General features: G+C 48.4%; 2 protein-coding genes and 1 pseudogene across 3 annotated transcripts in view; 1 reads left to right on the top strand and 2 right to left on the bottom strand.

Annotated features, from left to right (window-relative positions):
- Bltp3a (bridge-like lipid transfer protein family member 3A) overlaps positions 1-11,294 on the top strand; it is a 50,146-nt gene extending 38,852 nt beyond the window's left edge. Inside the window, exons 15-21 of the mRNA XM_021630086.2 lie at positions 561-751; positions 3,117-3,268; positions 3,360-3,510; positions 5,051-5,313; positions 6,396-6,504; positions 6,624-6,724; positions 7,272-11,294. Coding sequence (XP_021485761.1) covers positions 561-751; positions 3,117-3,268; positions 3,360-3,510; positions 5,051-5,313; positions 6,396-6,504; positions 6,624-6,724; positions 7,272-7,397 — 1,093 coding nt within the window. The 3' untranslated portion in view covers positions 7,398-11,294. The remainder of the gene's footprint in view (positions 1-560; positions 752-3,116; positions 3,269-3,359; positions 3,511-5,050; positions 5,314-6,395; positions 6,505-6,623; positions 6,725-7,271) is intronic.
- Positions 747-3,118, bottom strand: LOC132648314 (large ribosomal subunit protein uL15-like; annotated as a pseudogene).
- Positions 11,295-12,205: 911 nt separating the features above from the next.
- Positions 12,206-19,955, bottom strand: Taf11 (TATA-box binding protein associated factor 11). 2 transcript variants are annotated; one of them, XM_021630252.2, is made up of 5 exons: positions 18,231-19,310; positions 15,821-15,969; positions 13,862-13,949; positions 13,244-13,340; positions 12,206-12,753 (listed from the first exon to the last, which is right to left on the bottom strand). In XM_021630252.2, the coding sequence occupies exons 1-5, from the start codon at positions 18,399-18,401 to the stop codon at positions 12,623-12,625; spliced, it is 636 nt and encodes a 211-aa protein (XP_021485927.1). In that variant the 5' UTR covers positions 18,402-19,310; the 3' UTR covers positions 12,206-12,622. The 2 variants fall into 2 exon arrangements, with proteins under 2 accessions (XP_021485927.1, XP_060225140.1); XM_060369157.1 differs by lacking the exon at positions 13,244-13,340 and having other exon boundaries at positions 18,231-19,955.
- Positions 19,956-20,071: the final 116 nt, after the last annotated feature.

A 20,071-nucleotide genomic window follows, 5' to 3' on the forward strand; every position in this document is an offset into this window, starting at 1 on the left:
ACTATCTGCCAGTCTTCCTCCTGCGGGCAGGGATGCCCTTCCCATCAGTCTACCCACCCCGCACGTGTCTCTCCAGAGCAGTTGAGTAAAGACTTGCGGAATGGGGCTGCGGAAATGGCTCAGCCTTTAAGAGCAATCAGCGGGACTCAAGTCAGGCAGCTCACAGCCTTCTTTCCTTCAGCTCAAGGAAATCTTTGGCCTCTGCAGGGACTGTGCATCTGTACATACACAAAGACATGTGCCTGCACCCACATACACACATTAAAAGAAACAAGACTTGCAGGGTGAATGCAGGTGGCTTTGGGGACCACTTATCACCAGGGTGGTTGGCCTCTTTTGTGAACCCCAGAAACCTTGACATTTAGTTTATTTATTTTAGTTTATTTTAAGTTTTAAAATGCTCAAACAGGAGGAGTCAGAAAGGCCATTGGAGATAGCAAGCATGTGTTCACATTAACTGGCTGAGCTAGGGAAACATATTAGCCTGAGGTTGAGAACAAACAGGTCTTCAAAGCTGACTTGGTGGGTTTGGTTTATTTTTATTTTTATTTTTAACATAGGGAAGCCATGGTGAAGCCTGATGAGGGACCCCCCGTGACTGGAGCTGCTGCCCGGCTCCGGTTTTTCTCCATGAAGAGGACAGTCTCTCAGCAGTCATTTGATGGTGTCTCGGTGGACAGCACTGGCCCTGAGGACCGGATTTCGGTGGACAGTGATGGCAGTGACAGCTTTGTGATGCTCTTGGAGGCTGGTATGTGGGTATGAGGCCGCATCGGCGCAGAGAGAACTCTGTGGCTGACGCTCACCGCAGGAGGACTCAAGTGGGGCTGAGGCAGGAGAGTAGACGGTTCTCACCAAAACAAAAGAGAGGACTGGACGATCGTGCTCATGGCCTTAGGTCACCACTGAGCTGTCTGTTTAGCCCCATACGTCGATTAGATTATGTCGATTAGATTTTAGGAATTAAATTTATCAGTTTGGAAGTCACATGCTCTTAGCTTATCAAAACAGAAACTTATTAAATGATTCCCTCAGAATATTTGAAGGACACATTTATGTCTTTCATATGTTATTGTAGTTACCGTTTTGGTGTTGCTCTAATGGAGGCTCTCAGGGTGCTGGTGAGTGCTCTGGCCGAGTCCCAACCTTGGTCCCCTCCTTCCTTTTCCCTTTATTTCTTATTGGGCAAACTGGAATGTATGTGTCTGTGAGATAATGTATGCTGTCTCACAAATGCACCCTGTGCACCCTGTCTGCTCTCCTGTGCAGCCGGAGGATTGTGGCCTCTGACCGCCACCTTTCCAAAATTCTCTGCACTGACAGCGCCTAGTAACCACCGTTCTGTGTGCAGTGTCTGATTGTGCCCTGTACCACATAGGAGTGGCAGTGTGTGCTTTGTGCCTTCTGTGCAGCCCGTCTCAAGTGATGGGACCTCCTGCGCACTCGTGCGCGCGTTCCCCGCATTGGCTGGATAACGGGCACGCGGGTTGTGTGGCCTGGCGGTGGTGAGTGGGCTGCAGTAGCCATGGTAGCTCACGCGCCCTTGGCCGCATGTCTTTGAGCATGCTGAGAGTGCGGTCGCTAGGTCATGCGGGAGCGCCTACTCTCTATTTTTCATGCAAAATGTTAGCATTTACTTAACTTCCCTGGCTGGCTTTAGCCACCAGGACACAGGCACCTCCAACACCCTTCATCTTCTCTTCAGCTCTTCTGCTGAAGAATGTGGCCCTCACGATGACAGGCTGCTTAGGGAGCTTGCCCTCCCCAGAGCTTTGTTGCAGCCTGATCGCACAACGTCAATGATGGGAGCAGTCCCAGTCTTTTTTTTTTTTTGCTACATTGACCCGTGTCTGCTCACTGACCAGGGGCCACAATTTATTGAGGTTGACGGCTGAGCAGAAGCTCTGGTTCCTCTTTAAGTGGGTAATGCATCATACCAACTTTCCCAAAGTTACCTGGATGATATTTGTCGAAGTTGATCCTGTGGTGATGCATGCCTCCAGCATTCCCGCGGCCTCCTGGGCGCTTACCGATGCCGCTGTGACTGTGGCTTACTTGGCCCCGGAGTTTGTGTCTTCTTCATTTTGGATGGCATCGTGACAGCAGAAAGAAAAGAGTGGGAGCTCTTACTTTGAGAGCTGCTGTTGTGCATACGCCTGGACTGATTTTCATCGCCCCAGCGCTGTGTGGGGATGGAGTCTGTCTTCTTCGCCTTTCTTTTTTCTTCTGTTCTTCCCCGCCCCTCGGTTTTTGAGACAGGTTTGTCTGTGTAGCCCTGACTGTAGGCGCCCCGAGCTCTGAGAGATGGTCTGACCGTTCCCTAGTGCTGGGATGAGACGCGTATGCCGCATGGTCCAGCTCTTCCCACACTCTTGCAAACACCTGTTCTGTATTTTTGGGGGTGGCTGTGGCTTTTTAAAAGACGTTTATTTGCTTTACTTCTGTGTCCGTACGGGCAGGGCATGTGAGTACTGGTGCCCTCGGAAGCCAGAGAGGGCATTAGCTCCCTGGAGCTGGAGTTACAGGCAGTTCTTAGCCTCTGGGAACAGACCCAGGTCTTCTGCAGGAGCAGCCGGTGCTGTGAACCACTGGGCCATCTCCTCAGTCGTGCTTTTGGCTTTTTGAGTCAGGTCTCACTGTAGGCCAGGCTGGTCTCCAACCCGCGGTCCTCGTTGTTCGCCTGTGTGCGTGGGCCCCGGCGTGTGCTACCGCAGCTGCTTGCTCGTCTACTTCTGATCCCTTTATGCTCGCTAATACAGTGCGCAGCAGACTCCAGGCTTAGTGTGTGCCGTGGACCTTCCTTGCACTTCAGGTCCACATGTAGTTCTTTGTACGCCTATACCCTGTGCTGACCATCTGCTGACCACCAGCGGGCGTGCAGGTTCTCCTGTTGACAGGCTGTATTAAATTTGACCAAAGACAGCATTTTGAAAAGTTTTTTTCCAAATACAGTATTGCACTTTAAAAATTAACAGTCCTTAGATCCATAGACTCTCTAGTTAGTTTTTAAATGTCCAGTTTTATTTGTTTTTAGAGTTGTTGCTGGCTTTAGAGGCTAATGTGAACGGATCTTTCTGACTTCTGAATTCAATTCTTTCATTACCTTCTTCATGCAGAGTCTGGTCCAGAGTCTGTTCCACCAGGATCTGGGACAAGTGTCTTGGATGACAGTGGTGTTCAAGGGAGCCCTGTTACGGATAGTTGTGGCCAGGGGTTGCCAGAGACCAACAGCTCAGTGTCAGCCAGCGGTGACCTCGTCCTTCACTCGGTCAGCTGCCACACTCTCTTCTGTGCAGAGGGTAGGCTCTCGGTCAGGTGTGACGCTTGGGACTTAAAACTAAGAGAATCTGTTTTGACAGGTGTCAGTTTTGGTCCTGAAAGTGAATGAAGTATCATTTGGGATTGAGGTTCGTGGTGAGGACCTGACAGTAGCCTTGCAAGCAGAGGAACTGGCCGTGCAGCAGCTGGGCACCGTGGGACTCTGGCAGTTTCTTCATGGACAGTGCCCAGGTATGGATGATGGACATTCCAGAAAAGTGGTGGGATTGACCTGCGGTGGAGGAGGTTAGCTCCTGGCACCGAGCCCTGTGCTGTATGGGCACCTGATTTCTCTTTTCTGTCGTAGCCATTGACTGCAGGAGGCTTCCCGGAGCTTTTCCTGCACATCACTTACCTCCAGGCCCCACCGGGCTTAAACAGGAGGCATGCCCTCTTTTTTGGCCTTGTGGCTGCCAACAGAAAGCTTTATCTGATGGGGGACTTCACTCATTCATGCTCATTTATTTCATATAAATGATCATTTATTACAAACATGACTTATAGGTTTCATTTAACATTTTTAAAAATCTTAAGTAGGTACAAAGGATATTTATAAAGTTTGCATCAAACAGCAGCACTGCAGGGGACGCTTACTCCTCCCAGTTGCTCTGTCCGCACAGCAGCGGCTGCTGGGAGCCCTCCCCAACGGCCTCTGAGCAGGGCCCTGAGCAACTCTCTGCTTGAGTTTAGTGCTCACTGTCCTCTTGCTTCACATCCCACTTTCTGTGTGTTTCTATCGATGTGGCGTTTACCTTTGGGTATTTTTCTAAATAGACTCATAGTGTTATTTTTTATTTCACAAAACATTGTTATTATTAACAGATCTTTTTCTTCCTCCTCTTTCTCTTCTTCCTCTTCTTCTTTCTCTTCATCTCCAAGCTGACTGATTCAAACTGGCTTCTCTTAGCCTTGGCTTCTGCCTAGCCTCAAACTAATTCTGGCAATATGTTTTAATTTTCTGGCTCTTTATTCCTGGCTTGTTCTGTCTTCACCTGTGTCTAGCTTATTCTTTCTGCAGCCTGTAAAACTGTCCTAGTAATTAATTCTCCCTGTACTGCTCTGAAGCAGCCTCCCTTTTCTGTCTATTGGGTGTATCTTATCTCTGACTCATTTTGTCAAATCTTTCTCTGATTGTCACTGTTTGCCCCTCAATTAGACATCATTTTCAAACATGGCTGCTCCTTCTACAAACTAATCTTACCTTCATTGTTTAGGATTAAAGGTGTATATAAGGGTGTGTCTATAATCTAGCCAGATCATAATGTAATCCAGAACATGTCTACATTCCAGCCGGGTCACATAGACCTAGAAAGACTTGCCAGAGCAGCCATGTTGATGGATTAAAATTCCTCTGCAGGTTAGCATTGATAAGGTACAGATGCCAGTGCCAAGGCTTTAGAGAAGGAAGAAATGCTTAAATTTGGGAATTGCATGTCTGTGTTTTAAACACTTTTGCTGTGCCAATAGTCTGGTGCCTCAGATTCGTGGCAAGGCCTCGAGGGGCATTTTGACAAAGAGTCTAAGGTTATGGGCTCAGACTGCCTGGCTTCAGTCTTGCCTTGGCGGCACCTGACTGTGTGACTTTGGGCAAGTCACTTCCTGTGCCTTAGTTCATTCCTGAGGTTGGATGGTGCTGGTGTGTTGGCATAGGGCCGTCATGAGTATGGGCATAGCTGAAGTGCTTGCAATAGTCCTAGATTAATATGTTTTTTTTTGGGCTCTCTTCCCAAAGGCACAAGTTCTCAGGAACCCTCAAATCTGAAGACTGGCCACACCAGGCCCGCTGTGGGGCTGCGCTTTGAGGTGGGGCCTGGTGCAGCTGTTCATTCCCCACTGGCCATACAGAACGGCTTCCTGCGGTTCTTATTGCGGGGCTGTGACCTGGAGCTGCTCACATCAGTGCTGAACAGTCTGGGGCCTTTCTTGGAGGACGAGGAAGTCCCAGTGGTAGTCCCCATGCAGATTGAGCTCCTGCACTCCAGTATTACTCTCAAGGTGAGCAGGGCGTGGCGTGTGTTGGACTCTGAGTGACAGTGTCTTCCATCTCTTCTCAGTCGCTGGGCAAGTGAAGAAAGGATTGGCATTCTCTGCCAGTATTCAGTAGTATGGAAATGGGCAGCCCAGGTAAAAGCCTAAACTGGGGCAGGAAGACAGCTCTCCAGTAAAGTGCTCGCTGCTCAGGCATGAGGACTTGAGCTTAAGTCCCTTCTCAGTTAAACGATGTACTCTGAGGAGGAGGAGCATGAACTCCTGGAACTTCCCGGCCAGTGAGCTTCAGGTTCAGTGAGAGTCCATCTCAGAAGTAGAGCTGGGAGGGGCTGGAGGGATGGCTGAGTGGTTAAGAGCTCTTGCTGCTCTTGCAGAGGACCTGAGGTTTTTTTTTCCCAGCATTCACATGGTGGCCCACAGCCATCTGTTACTGTAGTTCCAGGGGATCTGACACTATCTTCTGACCTCTGCGTGTGGTACATATACATACAAGTATATAAAACATTTATACACATAAACATTTAAAAAATTAAGGAGGAGCATGATTGAGGTAGATGCCTTGGCCTGCACATGCGCACATACAGGAACATGTATGTGCCTGAGCACATGTGAATCTGAACACACACACACTCACAAAGCCTAGGTTATCTGTAACCCTGATCCTCTCTTTGACATGTAACATAATCGCACCTGGCTCCTGGTTTGTCTGAATCTCAGTTTCACCCTCTCCAGGATGGATGAGGCTTGGTTATGCCTCTTGTATCTTTCAAGAATGTATGGGTGAACTAGCAAGATGGTAAACACATTTGCTGCCAAGCGTGATGACCTGAGTGTAATCCCTGGGGCTCACATGCTGGAAAGTGAGACCTATTCTCACAAATTGCTCTGACTTCCACATGAGGGCCTTGGCATGCACACACACACACACACACACACACACACACACACACACACACACAGATACATGGATAATACATAAATGTAATCAAAATCCGTGGCATCAAACGGCTCTGAGCTAACTGGCAGACGCATGGGTATGCTGCCCTGAGCTAGGTGGGGGAGTCACATGGTTCCTCTCTGTCCTTCAGGATGATATCCCTCCTATCTACCCAACATCCCCTGGCCCTGTCCCCATCACTTTGGTAATGGAACATCTTGTGCTGAAGCGGAGTGACGATGGTGTATTTCACCTTGGCGGTGAGTCAGGCCTCTTGGCTTCTCTGCTTTGTCTCTTTCTCTGAGAAGTCAGTATGTTGACAAGGAACTGTCAGCTGTTGGCAGGCCTTTTTCACTTAAAATGGTCATTATTTTTCCAGCTCCTGCTCAGGACAGACCATTGGCTGAAGTACCTGAGAAGCAGCAGCTCCCAACAGAACAGGTGCTCCCGGTGCCCACAGGACAGGGTGTGGTAGGCCAGGTGAGGACCAAGCTAAATGGAAGCTTGTCATAAACATCTAGGAGCTGTAACTCCGGAAGCGGTCGTATAACTCAGGGGTCTAAAAGGCTGGCTGTTGTGTGCGGCAGGTGGTTTGGCCTCCCGCCACTAGCAGCAGCTTCAGAAGAGATGGAAGGGGCTCTGGACAGGAGCTGGTGGGAAGTGCCCACTGCTGTCCCTGTCCCTGTAGTTGATGGGCTCTACAGAGGGAATTGGGCCCTTGGGAAACTGCTTGAGTTTTTTTTTTTTTTTTTTTTTTTTTTTCTATGCAAAAGTTTTATTAGGGTATGGAGGGAAGGGGGGGAAGCAGGACATGATGGGGAGGGAGAAAGAAAGGGGAATGGGGAGCCCCAAGAAAGAGAGAGAGAGAGAAGCAAGAGTAAGAGGAGTGAGAGAGAGAGACTGCTGCTTGAGTTCTTAATCACTGCCCCACTTTGCTTCTGTTGAAGTCCTCCTCTCTACCTCACTATTGGTGGTTGTTGCAAGGAGATATTGCTTGTTCCCTAATGGTGAATTATTTCTCCTTCAGGGGAGAGAATTGCCCACCATACAGCAAGAGCTTATGGACACCAAACAAGCACTGGCCATTGCCAACCAGGACAAAGAAAAACTTCTCCAGGAGATTAGGAAATACAACCCTCTCTTTGAGCTTTGACAGCAGCTCAGCTGTCTGTGCCAAGGAGGTATCACCAGCAATAGCGCCACCGAGGACAGAGGTGCCGCAGAGCCTGCGGGGCAGGGAGTGCACAGTTCACTCCCTCACGTGCTTCCTGATGGCTGCTAGCCTGGGTGGAGGGCTGGGCAGAGCATGGCTACATCCAGGAACTGGGATAGCTCTGTACCTGGCTGCCCATGCCTTGCCATTATGTAGCCTTGTAGCCTTCTGCAGACTAGAGAAATCTTCTCAACACTGTAGAACAGTTCTCTTCGTTTCATGGCTGTGGGGTTTGCTTCCTTCATGGCCTGCGTGAACAAGTGTCTGACTGAGTCAGAACACAGCCACCCAGCGCTTCCTGTGGCACAACTGTAAAGTCCTTGGCCTGAGTTTTGGCATAGATCAGGAAAGAGCCCAGCCTCAGGGTTGGGGCAGAGGAGGCCTGTGATCAGGGAGACACGGACTCACCTCTTGGAATGGGAGCTAGGCTCCCGGCACCCTGGCTGATACTCTGGGGTCACACTTTCCTGATGAGTTCTCCATTGTGATGCTGTGACTGTGACTTGGCCGGATCATTCTTTCCTGAATAACAGTTGGTTTGTGATTTAAACCAAGAAAGATAGTGCTCAGCTGCAGGCGCGGAGGGTAGAGAGTTTTGTCTGTTTGCACGGCTGTACCTGGCAGGCCGCTTCCCTTCTCTTCTGGAGTTCCTGCTCACCTGCTTTCCCGGCACTGCGACTTTTGCCTGTGCTGACATCAGCACTTAGTGGTTTGGGAGCTAACTGCTACATGACGTAGTCTTACGATTAGCTTAGTCGTAAACACCGCAGTATGCTGCCGTACTCCCTCGATGGCTTTTTAAAATCATGTGCTTCAACTTAGTAAAAACAAGACCAGAGCCCTTCAGTCTATCTAGGTTCCCTTCTGGCCCTAAAAATGTTTCCCCTTTCCTTCGATTGTCCACACTTGGCTCCGTGGTGTGCTCCAAGTGCTGCCCAGAAATGTTCCTAACTCACTTGACTTGGCAAGATGGTCCATCATTGTGAACTGGTTCCGCCACTGATTGCACATGGCGAGGGGCAAAGCACTATGCCATGTGTTTTAAGGGTAAAAAGAAAAAAAGGAACACATTTGTGAAAGAAATGAGGTTGCATTGTTCAGACTTGCAGGACCCAGTCATGTTCTTCACGAAGGCAAATTTCAGGACACCACCAGTTCTTGTAAGATTGTGGTTTGTTGCACTGAGGAGATCTGTTACAGACGAGAATAACATCTCCTGGAGACAGTGTTGACAGGTGAAGTTCCCTTATTTCAGATTTTTATAAATGATCTACAACTGGAAATGAGGTCAGATGGTACAGCCTCTAGACCAGAAGAGAGACACAGCCACGAAGCTGCAATGAGCAGGGCTGTGACTCTACAGTGTGACAGTGAGGTTCATCACGGGGAGGGGCTGGGCTCACCCCCAGCATCACAAACACCGCGACAAAAATAAAGATTATGCACATTTGAACTAATAATACTAACACATACTCAGGAAAGAACGACGAGCCTTGCAGAGGGAGGAGGAAGTGGAGTGCTGTGGCCTAGAGCCTGACGGCGCTCTCAGCATCATTAGGACGTCACTTTGGACAATAGCAGTGTCTCGTGCAGGACCATGGGACTGACTTCACGCAGCCACTGGGCACTTCTGTTGTCTTTATTTACCTAGGAGATGGAGAAGGCAACGAGGGTTCAGAGAGTAGGGAGAGTGATCAAGGGTGTGCATTGAAAATGACTGTTCTGCAATGAGGAAAGCTGAGGGGAGCAGCTGACTACACATTCAGTCAGGAGTGGCACCCGGTCTTGAAACATTAGCGCCACAGCTCCGTCACTGCCTCAGGGAAAAAGGAAGCACTTTTAGCAAAGTCAGAAACTTGAGCTTGTTGGAGGAGTGACACCTGTGTTTCTAACGAATCTTGGAGAAGGGAGGGCCAGTAACGAGAAAATAGAATTATTCAGCTTCAGGATCACTTGAGTTGGTTTAAAATCACATCCCTTTTGCTCACCACATCCCTTTGGTACCCATGCCCTGCCTGCCCCGTCCCCCTTGCCTCATGAAAAGATGCCTAAAAAATTCTTGGTGTGCTTTCATTTTGTGTCAAGGTTAATGCCTTACTGGCCAGAATGTCAGGTTTCAGCTGAGGTTGTCTGGGATTCTTGTCCATGTGCAAATGGAGTTGTCTCCATTTTGGCTTCTTTTATGTCGTGGTGGCTTTGGCCTTTTGTGTCTTGAAGTCATCCCTCAGGAAATACGGTAAGATTATTACTCCATGGGACTTTGGTAATGACATCTTTTGTAATTCCATTCCCCTACTCATTGGGGATGAATAGGAGACTTTGCCATAATGAAACTGGCTGTGAGAATCTTCAGGGTTAGGCTAAGAGAAAATAGAATGAAGAGCAGGGCAGCACTTTTGGAGTTTTGCTGTGAAGTTGCAACATGAAATAATACCTCAAGGGACTTGTGGAGGGCGCACAACCCTGCCCCTCAGAGGCCTCAGGCGCTGCACTTGGCCCTCTCTGCTGTGAAGCACTTACTGTAGCTTCATCTGATTGTCCAGTTCCTGTTTACATGCATGTGCTGGGGATTTGCGCTGGTGTGTGTAGACTAGAGTGAGCCCTAACTGCAGAGATGGCTGTCAATCTCCAACTGGCTTTCAGTTTTCTGGAGGATTAACTGAGTCTGATGGAAAGCCAACATGGGTGCGCTTGCCTCCAAGAGCTGTTTAAACTGTTTTACTTCCTCTGACCTTATTGTGCCATGGGACAATCTTTACAATTCTGTGCTCTGAGAGAATGTACCTGTGACATAGAAAGGGTTGGTACCACATCCCACAGACCCTGTAATTCAAATGTCTGCTGATACTTCATGTTAGTTTCTCCTTCGGGGATCAAGAGATTGAGCATGCAAAGATTGTGAGTTCTGGGCGGAAACTTTCTATTTCAGACCCCTTTCTTTGATCTTCAAGCCTAAATTTCTGACATCAGTGATGGCAGGCCACAAAACTGAAAACTGTTTATTACCCCAAGCTAGCAGAATAACATCTGGTGAAGATTGACAGCTGTGGCTTAGTCACTCCCGGAGATGCAGAGGCAATGCATAATCCTAGGTGACTAGGGCATTGCTCAGGACCACCACATCTACCAGGGCATTCTGTTTTTCCAGGGTGGGTATGAGAGTGGCTGTTAGTGGAGGCATTTTGTCCCCATGGCACAGGGAAATACGCTGTAGCTAACTTTTAACAGTGAGGCCTTGCTAAGTGGCTAGACTTGGGATTTGAGCTTCCTGTCTGCTGTTATGTCCCTGCCTCATCTTGTATCCTATATCAAAATAGGTGTAGCTCCTGTGTTGAGAATTTCCTATTAGCAGGGAAAAAGATGTTTTTGTCAGTTTACTAGGTTTTGATCAAAATTTGCTTGAGTCTTACGACGTTCTTTGTGGAACGCTCCGCTGAAGTGTCTTCTGCCTTGGCAAAGCCAGTGAGCTTTAACACAAGCTACCAAAAGTCACAGCCGTCCAGTTCCGTGCGTCTGAGCTGTTTCCCTAACTCAGGGTGCTAAAAACAAGAGCCTTGCTCAGGAAAGCTTCAGCAGAGAACAGTTCCCAGCCTTCTTCCTGTGATGCTCAGCAGTGCACAGGAAACAGGCCAGTGGATTGCCAACTCTGTCAGGCAGCCTTACCACTGCTAATCACTGTCAAAATCACCCCATTCTCCGAGAGAAACGCAGTGAGAATGTATAACGAACTGGAATCCTGGTCAGTATTGGGAAAATTTAAGTTACAATATCTAATCAAACCCTGAGTGTACTGGTTCTGTGAACCACCTGAAAAGCAAATTAAACAACATTATTGAACGGCGTTGGTCCTCGTGTATCTGTTTATAGGAGCTGAAGTAGGTAAGCCTGTACATGGTTCTTTTTTGCTATATACCCAGTTGACCTCAAATTCACAAGTCTAGCCAGATGTGGGGTTTACTTAGGCTGGAAACAAGGCTTGATGCTGGGAATATGCCTCAGTTGTTACCACACTTGCCTGTTAGGCATGGGACTCTCCAGCCCCGATCCGTCCCCAGCACTGCATGACCAGCCCAGTACAGCGGCACACCCATAATCCTAGTACTGGGGAGGTAAAGGCAGGAAGGCCACAAGTTCGGGTTGTCTCCTTGGCTACACACATACATACCTTTTTGGTTTTTTATTTTTTTGTGTGTGTGTTGACATATGTCATGTGAGACTTTGCCTGTGTAGGTCAGAAGAGGCACTGCATCCTCCAGAGCTGCAGTGCAGGACGTTGTGAGTGGCTGGTGTGGGTGCCGAGAACTGAACGTGGATCCTGTGCTCTTAACTGTTGAGCCTTCTCTCCAGGTCCAAATTTAAGGTTCTTGTGGACATGGGAAGTTTACTTATTTTCAGGAAAAAGAGCCAGGTGTGGTGGCCCCCGGAGTACTCTGAGCTAAGGGCCAGCCTGGTCTAAGATTGTCTCAAAAACTTTTTTTTCTTCCATGAGAAAGCCAAGATTAGTGCCAGGCATAGTGATGCTCTATGATTTCAAGGCCAGCCTGGTCTACACAGTAAGTTCCAGGACAGCCAGAACTAGTGAGACCCTAACATGTTGGGCAGGGGTGGCGTACGCCTTTAATCTCAGCACTCAGGAGACAGGCAGGCAGTCCTCAGAGGCCAGCTTCGTCTACAAAGTGAATTCCAGGACAGCCTGGGTTATACAGAAAAACTCTTGTCTTGGAAAAAACAAACCACCACCAACAACAAAAAACAAGACTAGTTTTATTTAGACACTGGAAGAATGATGAATTTTGTCTGCAACAAAATAAACTTTTCCACACAAGTTGGAAAGCCTATTGTACAACACTCAACGTATTTCGCTGCTGTGACTGTCTTCACAGCGGATGGTCACAAGTTAGTCAGACTTCAGTGTGACGCCACCATTGCTCTTATTCTCTCTGAAAGCACTTTCCTCTCCTGGAGATATTAAAGGCCTTGTATCTTCAAACTAGCCAAGAAAGAGTGAAATTCTTCAAAATGCCAGAAGACAGTCCACGATTGAGTGAAGGCAAGTCTGAGCCACACTGCGCCACCTTGCAGGTGTGACAGACACATTAAAATCAGCACCGTGAGTCCTTGGAGCGCCAACAACTCTAGAGAGTCCCGGACGTTCTCGGCCAGAGCTAGAAGAAGGTTATTTTCTTGTGCTTTGAGCTGGGGATTTGCCCCTTGGACTTGAGCCTCCGAACAGCTTCCCTCATGTGCTTGGGCTGCAGGGGTGGGATCTCTCCCCATTTCTCACACACGTCCAGGGCTGGTGTGGGGAGAGGATACAATACCATAAGATTTGCTAATCACAACCCTTGAGTTTTAATTCTGGCTTTTGTGAAATTTGTCAGAGAAACAAATGAAGATGTTTCCCCTTAAGAGAACGCTATAAGCTGGGCGCAGTGGTGCCCACCTTTAATCCCAACACTCAGGAGGATCTCTGAGTTTGGAGACCAGAGGGAAGACTCTCATGGGGCATTGCTTTTCTTCTCACACTGAAAGGCAGAGGGTCTGCTGAGGAAATATACAGAACTGTTCTTGTCATCCTGGGCTAAGGAAAGGGATTTCCTAAGTGGTTGGTCTCATACCCATCCCCCCAGTAATAAAAATTACAAGAATAGCCATGCTCTCAAGACAAGGCTTCCTACAGGATCAGCTTCTAGTGCAGTTGGAAATCCCCACAGATCCTTAAATGCCTTGGGACAGAGATTCTTGAAAATAAGATCTCCATGACAGCAATGAGCAAGGCCACTCACCTTCTTCTACCACCTCCCCAACAAAAACTTTAGAAATACCAGACATGGCAATGACAACATTCTGAGACACAGAGGTGCCGGTGATGGACTGGATTAGCTGGGGAGAAAGGAGAACTGTGTTAACATAGTCAACACCTGGCTTTGGAAGGCAGCGACACTGAGTGAGTGAGGGCCACACTGAAGGCCGAGTGCTAAAACAGGCTACTGAAATAATGACTGTGGCCGGAGAGACAGCTCAGTGGTTAAGAGTGCTTGCTGCTCTTTGAGAGGACCAGCATTCAGTTCCCAGCACCCGCATTAGGTGGCTGACAACCCCCTCTAACTGCAGTTGAGGGGAGCGAATGCCCTCTTCTGGTTTTCATGGGCACCCTCACACGTGAATATACCACGTGTCATATACTCACAGACACACCAATTGAAAACACTCTAAAACCCTCAAGGGTTAGTATGTGTTACAACTTGCTGTACTTGGCATACAAAGCTGGAGGCAGCCAGACAGTGAGAGGCGACTGTCTCTCCCTCCTAGCCATCTCACTTGAGAATGCTGACGGCACAACTGTGGAGCCTAGCTCCCTCCCCACACAATGGGGAAAACGAGCACACACAGTCCATCCTTACCCTTTTAATGGCTGCTTTAGGGAAAGCTGACCGGCGATACATTTCATAGCGGTTCAGCTGCTCCTCAGAAAAAGAAGAGACCAGGATTCTAGACAAAGATTCAGTAATTAGTTGGTTAATGAGAATGAATACTAAGGGCATAAGTCAATAAAAGCAAGCCTCAGACAAAAACATGCGTCAGGGAGTCAACGGCTTTAGGCTTGAGGAATGTCAACAACATTTCCACTCCTAAGGAACTTTGGAAAGAGGAGAACAAAACACAATTTCCTTTCATTAACGACAAGCAGCTGGATGTGGTGGTGCATGCCTTCTCAGGAGTATGAGGAGAAAACAGTCTGCTGACTGCATGCCACACTGACGTTCAACATGTAACAGAAATTTACGTGCACATCAGGGTTCTTCAGTGTTTACAAGTTTAGACAGAAATATTAAAAATATGTACAGTCGTTAGAAAGCTTATGAGACACAATACTTCAGGCTAGCCTCAGGAGAAACTTGAACTTCTGATCCTCCTGGCTCCACCTCCCAGAGAGTGGGAATACAGATGTGCCAGAACATCTGGTTTTACTCAGTGCTGGATCAATCACACACAAGCAATCTACAAAGTGAGCTCTAGCCTCAGCCCTAATACTTCTACATTCTTGAGTCTACTTACTGTGTCTGTGTGGTGTACGTCTGTGTAGTGCGGACACTCATGAAGACAGACAACTTGAGGGAGTCAGTTCTCTCCTTCCATCATGTGGGTTCTGGGGATTGAACTCGGGCCGGCAGACTGCTGGGCCTTATCACTAGCCCTATCTTCCTCAGAAACAACGAACTTCTCAATGGTAGTATGCGTGCTTGTTGGTCTGTCTGTGCGCATGTATGTGCAGGTGCCCATGGAGGCCAGAGGGCGTGCCAGATCCCTGGGAACTAGTTACAGGCATTTGTAGGCAGCCTGATTTATGAGTGCTGGGACCTTAATGGACCTCTGTTAGCACAGATGGTTCCTAACTTCTGAGCATTCTCTCTATCCCCCATTATAGTTAATTCTTTTAAATAAATAAAAAGACGGCTGACCCAGTTTTAGAAGATGTACCAAAGACTTAATAGGAAATTCCCAAAAGTATCAATGGCCAAGCAAAATGGAGAAAAAAGCCCAAAGAAACATTATTACGAAGAAACCTGAAATGATCATCTAAAGCAAGATCACATTTTATCTTAGACAGAAATGGAAAGATGTAGAGATGTGCCCAAAGATGTAACACAATGTTGTTAAAAGAAACAAAATTTCAAAGCCCCCAACCACAATAGTTACAGAGATTGATGGTATGGTTCAGGTACAGGTGAGATGCAGTGCAGCCAGGAAACAAGTATTTATGAGATGCTGTCTGCACAAATATACCCAGAGAAGACATTCTTGGGATAAGCTTTAGCAGCTGGATTGTTTTTTAATTTTTATTTCTTGTATTTTGAGTTGTTTGCAATGAGCCTATATTATTGCAACCAGAAAATAAAGTCATGTTTTTTTGAATAATGACTGTGATGTATAATTACTGATAAGGCAAATACTGACCAAATGTAATATAAAAACAAAAACATTTTGAAAAAGAAATTATTTATACCCTGATATTTATGTACTTATTTTGTATATGTCAGGAGTATGCCTATGTCTGGTAGTAAGAGGGCAATTTCCAGGAACTTGTTCTTTCCTAGGAACTTGTGGTTTCCTAGGATCAAACTCAGGTCATTAGGCTTGGTGGCAAGCACCTTTACCTGGCATGTTGCTGGCCTGAAATTATATCTAGGTATACTGGCTCATGCCTGTAATCTCAGCACCAAGGAGGCTGAGGCAGGAGGATCAATACTTTAAGATTGACCTCAACCTCATGAGACCCTATCTCAAAAGCAAACAAGCAAGCGAGACTGAACGTGCAGAGCTGAGTTAGAACCCTGAAACCAGGACAGTCAGTGACTCACTGCATCTTCTGAATCTCATCCTCGTCCACTTTCTGCTTCTTCTCCTTCTTTTCCTTGGTGTCTAGTTTCAGTTTTTTGGCTGCAGGAGTAAGTAATGCCGAGTCTTCCCTCTCAATGGCTGTTAAGTCTGAAACGTCCTGACTCTTGAGCTAGGAAGATGGACAGAAACTCTCATTACATATTTGGTATACTTTTCAGGCAAGGTCATCAAATGTCCTCCTCTTTCCAGTCCAGCAAATCCGCCTATGCAGCAGCTGTCTGGTTCTAGGCATTGCTTATACCGCCAGCATAAGAGGCCATCTGTCTCCTGAAGGAGGATTATAGCCCAGCTGGGAAAGAAAATGAATAATCCAGTTTAGCCATGATCACATAGAGGTCCTGGCTCTGTTTGATATGCTAAGGGGAAAATGCCAAGGATCCAAACAGCCACTCTCCCGTGGGCTCACCCGTCCAAGCTCACTCCAGGACAGTTCTCTCTATTCAGCAGTGAGTGTGTCTAGGGAGCATTGCCCAACAGTGCTCTGTTCTGCCCCTTTCTCTACTGGATCATGAGATCTTTCCCATTATTAGACTAGAAACATAAGAGTCTCCCTACCTAGCCCTAGCAGTCTTGAACTCTCTATGTAGACCAGGCTGGCCTTGAACTAAGAGATCTACCTGCCTCTACCTCCTCAGTGCGAGGATGAAAGGGCACCACCATGCCCAGTTTGGAAACTTTTCTTTTCTCTTGTAATTTACAACAAGGTCTCATTTTGTAGCCTAAGCTGGTGGCCCATCTCTCCCTGGTCTCCAGTTTCTGACTTATTCTGCCTCAGCCTCCTTGCTGGGATTATAGACTTGTACCACCATACTGAGTTTAAACTAAAATCTGAGAACTGGCTCACAGGTTAAGAGTATTGGTTGTTCTTAAAGAGGGTCCAGATTCCATTACCAATGCCCACATGGCAGTTCACAGACATTAGTAACTCCATTTCAGAGGGTCTGATGCCCTCTTCTGATTTCCACAGGGACCAGGCACATACATGGCAAACAGATACACCCAGGCAAAAAATTAATATAACAAAAATATGTTTAAAAAACCAAAAGTTTTAAGTTATTACGTACATTCATACATATTGCGTGTGGATTTGCAAATGGAGATCATGGGACAACTTTGTGGACATGGCTCTCTTCCACCTTTATGTGGGTTCTGGGGATCAAACTCCAGTTCCCAGGCTTTCATGGCAAGCACCTTTACCTGCCCCAAACTAAAGACTTTGAAGATGTTTATTATTTACATTTCACACAAGCACTTAACAGTTTTATTCATGACAAGTATAATCCAAACTCTGTCTAGACCAACTTACTATGAAATCTTAATACATCAGAACTCATTAATGAAATTTAATTTCTTTCTTTAGAAAGAAATTCATGCTGGGCAGTGATGGCACACGCCTTTAATCCCAGCACTTGGGAGACGGGCAAATCTCTGAGGAGGCCAGCCTGGTCTACAGCGCGAGTTCTAGGACAGTCAGGGCTACCCAGAGAAACCCTGTGTCGAAGAACAAAGAAATTCATATTTAAACTCATATGGAAATTGGGAGAGGGAAGTGGAGACATATACCTGACAATCCTTTCAACTTCTTTTCAGTTACGGATCTATTCATGTTTCTAGCTTTGTGCTTCAGATTTTCAATTTTATTTGTCCTTAACTCCCCCCCTCCCCATCTTCCTTTTCCTCCCCTCCCCTCTTTGAGGGAGCTGGAGTAGAAGCAGGTCTCATTTTGTAGCCCAGGCACTTCTGGAATTCATTCCTTCTACTTCAGCTGCCTGAGTGGGACATTCAGCTTAATTTTTTTTTTTCTTCTGAAAACAATCTGTAACACGAGGATCACAAGCTCAAGGCCAGTCTGCGCTAGGTTGACGCTCCTCATAAAGAAAAAAGCAAAATCCCATAAAGTTGTGTTACATTTTCTTTTTCCTAAAAGTTTCAAATGTTTTCATGCCGTCACGTTTACAGAGTCCATTTCCACCTTATCCAATGTTCACTCTGTGGTCTCTCTGTCATTCCCAGCTTTAAACTCAAGAGATTTTACCTGCGGAAACGAAACCTAAACAACACTGAGGTTGTTAACTAGGCAGCAATGCTTAGCTTTTGAGGTGACACAGTCGAGGATTTTGATAAGGCTCCGAAACCCCTAGAATTTACATCAAGGACACTGGTTCAACGTCCCACGAAGTAAGAGCATGACTGAACGCAGTCTCTGGAGACGAAGCAGCAAGCAGCACCTACTACACTTCCCGGCCCCCCTCTGCCCCGCAGAGCTGCACAATGACAAAGAGTCGTAGGGAGTTCTAGTCCTCCCAGCTCTGGAGGGCAGGAAGCAGTCAGAAACGCAATCCTCAAGCCTTACCACAAACTTCTCCCTACCTCGCTTTCCTCCGCGGCGGCTTCTTTCAGGTCCGCGTCTCCATCCCCGTCCGTTTCCTCCGGGAGTCCCTCAGCGCCGGCGGCCGCCGGGGCGCCAGGAGCGGCCCTCATCGCCTCTGACTCCTCAGGCTCCCCGCCTTTGTCCGTAGGCGACTCCCCAGGGTTGTCCATGGCGGCGGGAGCGGGACAGGGACGACAGCAGCGCCGCCAGGCTAGGGCGCGGTGCGCCGAGCGGCGCGCCGGAGTGACGCTGACGGCTCGTCGTCGCGCCGCGATGACGTCACGACCACCGATCCTCGGAGGGGTCACTCTCAGGAGCGCGAGGATCGCTCGAGGGATTCATTCAGACTGAATTTGTTTTAACGAGAAAGAAGTTTGGAGGTGTGGATCTTCCGTCTTAGGAAATGAGAGTTTTTAAAGGAGTCGTTTGCTAAGAGACTCCTCCTTTCTAGGGAGGCAATGGCAACGAATCCTTCTTTAACTTGACTCTTCCAGCGCGAAGTCGGGGGCCGGCGGTTTGCTGCTGACTGACCAGCCCTCGGCAGGGCCAACCTCGCACTTCCCAAAGCACTAAGGCTCGTGCTCAGCAGGGTATTGCCACGGCTTCCCTTCTGCTTCGCGAGCATCCCTAGCTCCAGCAGGGTGTATCCAACGCTTTCACCCAACGCCTCAAGTGTTGGCCGCCTGCCTCGAGCCAGACTAGGGCCAGCGTCCGGAGAAAAACCAGAAAAGACAGTCGCCCCTTCCCACTTACATTTTCCCCGCAGCCAACCAATACTCAAAGCTGGGGCTGGCTTCCCACATCTGACTTTTAAAATGTTTGTTCAGTCTCACGACAACTAAGGAAGAAGGTCTCTTCTGACCTTTTCACTGAAGGGTTAGTAGGGTGGAGCGCGAGGATATTGCCCTTGTTTGTTTGAGACAGGGTTTCTCTGTGTAGCTTTGGCTTTCTTGGGCTCACTCTGTAGAGCAGGCTGGCCTCGAACTCACAGAGATCCGCCTGCCTCTGCCTCCCTGAGTGCTGGGATCACAGGCGTGCGCCACCACGCTCTGCTGAGGATATTGCTTTTTTAAAAAATTATTTCTTTAAAAAAAAATCATGTGTATGGTGTTTTGGCTACACGTGTGTGTCTGTGCATGCTTTCACGGTACCTTGGGAAGCCAGAAGAGGGTGTTGGTTCCGCTGGAACTGGACCTAGCCTGTTGTAAGGCGCCAAGTGGGCGCCGGGAATCAAACCCAGACCCTCTGACCAGGCAGCCCGTGCTCTTCCCCCTACGCCGGCTCTCCCGCCGCTCTCGTCCCCCTTCTTTTGGCTAGCCTGCACCTTGCTTTGTAGAGCAGGCCGGCCTCAAATTCAGACACACCTGCTTCTGCTTCCACATGTTGGGATGAAGGACGCGCGCTGCAACCTGGCGAACCGCGGTGTTAGAACTCTCCGGCCTCGCCTCCAGGAGGCACCAGGGGGCGGGATCTCTCAAGTCCGGCTCTCGCTGTCCGCGCCGACTCCCTGTTTAATCCTGGCGTCTTGAATGGGACTGAAAACGGGCGCGTAACCAAATCTCTTTTGTTGCTACAGCGCCCGGACAAACTACCGTATCTCCAGCCCCACGAGGTCGCAGACCTCTGGGAAGCGAGCGCCTCAGGAGGCTCCTACAGGTCTGCCGCGCGTGCGCTCGCCCACCCGGCGAACGGGCGGGCGCTCTGGGCGCGAACCCCGCCGCCGCGAAGCCACGCTCCGCTCAGTCACCTGCGGGGCGGCCCCGCCCACTAGGTGGGCAAGGAGGCGGGGCGCGGGGGCGCGGTGACGCGTGACGCCGGATCCCGGAAGTGACGCGCCGCG

Source organism: Meriones unguiculatus, chromosome 16 (genome assembly GCF_030254825.1).
Source record: "Meriones unguiculatus strain TT.TT164.6M chromosome 16, Bangor_MerUng_6.1, whole genome shotgun sequence".
In the NCBI taxonomy this organism is placed as follows: Eukaryota; Metazoa; Chordata; class Mammalia; order Rodentia; family Muridae; genus Meriones; species Meriones unguiculatus.

Coding starts and splice junctions, on each gene's coding strand:
- Taf11 (XM_021630252.2), bottom strand. CDS start 18,401: ATGGACAACCCTGGGGAGTCGCCTACGGACAAAGGCGGGGAGCCTGAG. Junction 15,970..18,230: donor CCGCCGCGGAGGAAAGCGAG/GTAGGGAGAAGT, acceptor CCATCTTCCTAG/CTCAAGAGTCAGGACGTTTC. Junction 12,754..13,243: donor TGGGGAGGTGGTAGAAGAAG/GTGAGTGGCCTT, acceptor TCCCCACACCAG/CCCTGGACGTGTGTGAGAAA.